A 3,988-nucleotide genomic window follows, 5' to 3' on the forward strand; every position below is an offset into this window, starting at 1 on the left:
AAGTGTTTAATAACGTAGGTATATGTGTGTGTACTAAGTGTTTAATATCATATATATATATATATACTAAGTGTGGAATAGTAACGTAGGTATATGTGTATGTACTAAGTGTGTAATAGTATCGTAGGTATATGTGTGTGTACTAAGTGTTTAATAACGTATATATATATATATACTAAGTGTGGAATAGTATCGTAGGTATATGTGTATGTACTAAGTGTGTAATAGTATCGTAGGTATATGTGTGTGTACTAAATGTTAAATAACGTATATATAATGTGTACTAAGTGTCGAATAGTAACGTAGGTATATGTGTATGTACTAAGTGTGTAATAGTATCGTAGGTAAATGCGTGTAAAAATAACGTAGGTATATATGTGTGTACTATTTGCAATAGCCAACTCTGTGTCCTCTAATTCTCGGGTGAGCTCACTATACACATTTCTCTCCAACGTATCTCCAAATGTCGTCATTTAACACAGGAGTTGGCTGAGCGTGATGCAGAAGGTATGACATTACTACACCGTCTGTGTGCCGCGAGTAGCTTCACACACTCTCCTGGCTTCGCCACTACCATTGCACAGGTATGTGAAGAATACACCAATATACATATATATATATATATATATATATATATGTGGGTGGGTGGGTGGGTGGATGGATGTACATATATATATATATGTGTGTTTGTGTATTTATATATATATATATAATCTTTGCATTTGCTTATGTACATAGTATGTGTACTGTACTGGTGCATTGATGCTGCTTGTGCGGTCTGTGGGTTGGGCGTGTGTAGTCGTGTGCATAGGTATGTATTTTCCGGTGTAGTATTTCGTATCTGTAAGTAGATGTGCCACTACCATCACAACAATAGATACCATATGACACGAGTTGCCAGATATTGTCCTACTCCTGAGATACATCCTGGTGTATCGAATATTACACGCCCCATGTGATGGGCTCGATGAGCCTCACCTGTGCGGTCACAACCCTAAACCCTACACCTTACACCCTGTTTCACACAGCCCCTAGAATGTCCGATTGTCCCATTATCGTATTGTCGTATGACTCATACGACCCATTTCACTCTCACAGGCGTTGTTGGCCAAAGGCACGATCGACGCCTCCGCTACGGACCACCGCCGCCGCACCGCGCTCCACGTGGCTGCCTTATATGGGCACGTAGATCTCGTTATCCTATTGGTCGAGAAGTACAAGGTCAATGCGGATGCGACAGACACGACTGGGGGCACTGCGCTGTCACAGATGTTGACAGGCAACAACCCGTCAGTGCACATAGCCGCGTGTTTGCTGACACACTCTGCCCAGGGGGCGTCCATGGTGAGGTATGGGTTGGTATCAACAGTACTATTACTATTGTGAGGTATGGGTTGGTATCAATAGTACTATTACTATTACGAGGTATGGTTTGGGGGGCGGGGGGTGTTCGAGGGGTAGATATTAATAAGATGCGTGAGTGGCAAGCATTTTTGAGAGACGTGTGTGTATGTACTTGTGTGTAGGGTAGAGTAGTACATATTTCGTTGCACCATGTTGGGTGTGTTGGGTGTAGTAGGATGTGCCGCCCTTCTCAGAAGGCTTTAGAGAACACGTCCACGAAGACGAGTACAATAGGCCCATTGCAGGCGAATCTTTCAAGCAAGGCTAAACCATCCATACACACCTGATGTACTAACTCACCCCACACACGTGTTTGCCGTCCCATCTGATAGGCGTATTCTTCAAGCAAGGCTGAACCAACCATGCACACCTGATGTACTAACTCACCCCACACACGTCTCTGCCGTCCCATCTGATAGACGTATTCTTCAAGCAAGGCTAAACCATCCATGCACTCCTGATGTACTAACTCACCCCACACACGTCTCTGCCGTCCCATCTGCCCCCATCCACAGCACTCCATTAGTCAATGCTGCGCGTGTGCACGAAGAACAGTTGAGTGTACACGAGCGCTTTACCGAAGGCTATCAATTCACCACTCGATGTGCACAGACCACACACGAACGCACTGATGTGGTGCAACGCCTGACGCAGGAGAAGGCCACCACAGCCAATGCAGGTGACACGCCCCCTGGAGATGCGGGTATGGAACAGATGAGCATGCATGGCGATGGGTGGTGTTTGGGCTGTTATGTGGGGTGTGTTGTGTGTATGTTGTGTGTTGTGAAGTGTGTGTTTCGTGTATTATGGGACAGATGAGCATGCATGGCAATGGTGGGTGTATGGGCTGTTGTGTGTTGTGTGGAGTGTGTATATTGGGTGGTGTGGGGTGTTTGTTGTGTGTTGTGTGTCTGTTCTTTGGGGTGTGTTGTGTGTATGTTGTGTGTGGCGTGTGGTGTGTGTTGTGTGTGGTGTGTGATATGTATGGGTTGGTAGGTTAGTGATGCCTGAGAGTGCTAGTCCGCTGTAGGCTGATGGCACTCGAACACAGTGCTGTGGCGCAGTGACTAATGGACGAAAGGGTTTCCATCCAGACCGTGTCAGTATCACGCGGCGACGGGTGCTGGTGACATACACCAAAGAAGAAATTCACGTGTGTAGGTATACAAACCCTAAACCCTAAAACCTAGAACGCTAAGCCCATCTCTCTCTCTCTCTCTTTCTCTCGCAGACCCCACAGACACCCCCACGGCTGAGTCCACGTGTTTGATTGAGGCTGTGCGGTTGGGTGATGTGGGTCTGGTGAATGTGGTCATGGCCCATGCACAGCCCACCCACTGCGCACTGACTGACTCGCAGGGCTATACGGCGCTGCACCACGCGGTCCTGTCCCGAAATGTGCAGGTGCTGGACACCCTGTTGCAGTGGAATAGGTATGAAGGGCTGGAGTGAACACTTGGGACTGGCAGAGAAAGGGACAATTATGTGGGTGTGTATATTAATAAGAGTTAGGTGTACTTATCTGGGTGTGTATATTAAGGAGAAATAGGTGTATCCATGTGGGCGAGTATGATAAGAAGTGATAAGTGTATATACGTGGGTTTTTATTGTATGGTTAGGAGTGATTTTATTTGGAATACTATTTTTAGTTAACATTCGTCCTCTATTCAATTCTTGAGGCCAAGTTAGACTGTTTCTGCCTGGGGTATGGTTGAGTTGCTTGTCGCGTAGTCACACATACAAATATGTCAGTCTTACAGCCCTCTAGTCCCATAATATCAACTAGGTCGTACCATGAAACGGACCGTGTTTGCCCTCCACTTGTATGTCTGACCAGCCAAGCCACAACAGGTCTAAACACAGCTTCCTTGTATGTGTATTATTACGTTTACTATACGCTGTATTGCACCGATAAAATATAACCCAACCAACTCAAAGCGTAAACGTAATCCGTCTGGACACAGCCTGGTTGTCCCCTTCACTCTACGCCAAATAGCACCGACTGTCTATAAACTATCAAACTCAACTCGCAACTCTCTGTGTACTGTCAACTGCAGATTCGATATCGACGCACAAGACAGTCACGGGCGGACGGCCCTTCTGCACTCCGTTGCCATTGGTTCTATAAATAGCGACTGGACTATGAGCCAATGCCTGCTGGCCTATGGCGCCAACCCAATGATCACCCACACACCCAATCAAAACGCAGCAAAGGACGACCAAAGCCTGTCTCCCATTGGCTACGCGGTGCGTGCCAACAAAGTGCGTATAGTGCAGGCGATGCTCAGCGCCAAGACTCATCGGATGGCAAAAAAGGGTATGTGCACAGTGCACAGAGAAGGGTTTAGGGTTTTAGGAGGGTCACGCACTGAGCCCAATCATTGGTCACCCGATATACCAAGCATGCATAGCTGGAGTAAAAGTAGGAAGACTCTCAGCCATCCCTGAAGCACACATACCATACCAAGGAATTATAGTACCCAATGCACCTCTACGAACCAAATAGTACAAACCATTGCCACTCAGCAGGACGGAACACGATTCCCTTGTAGAAAGAATGAGATGCGAAGAGGTTGAATGAACG

General features: G+C 46.6%; 1 protein-coding gene across 1 annotated transcript in view; it reads left to right on the forward strand.

Annotated features, from left to right (window-relative positions):
• SARC_00417 (hypothetical protein) overlaps positions 1-3,988 on the forward strand; it is a gene marked incomplete at both ends in the record, with an annotated part of 32,427 nt that overhangs the window by 19,797 nt on the left and 8,642 nt on the right. The window contains 5 exons of the mRNA XM_014305910.1: positions 483-584; positions 1,099-1,349; positions 1,920-2,107; positions 2,636-2,837; positions 3,462-3,721. Coding sequence (XP_014161385.1) covers positions 483-584; positions 1,099-1,349; positions 1,920-2,107; positions 2,636-2,837; positions 3,462-3,721 — 1,003 coding nt within the window. The remainder of the gene's footprint in view (positions 1-482; positions 585-1,098; positions 1,350-1,919; positions 2,108-2,635; positions 2,838-3,461; positions 3,722-3,988) is intronic.

This window comes from Sphaeroforma arctica, assembly GCF_001186125.1.
Source record: "Sphaeroforma arctica JP610 unplaced genomic scaffold supercont1.12, whole genome shotgun sequence".
Lineage (NCBI taxonomy): Eukaryota > Ichthyosporea > Ichthyophonida > Sphaeroforma > Sphaeroforma arctica.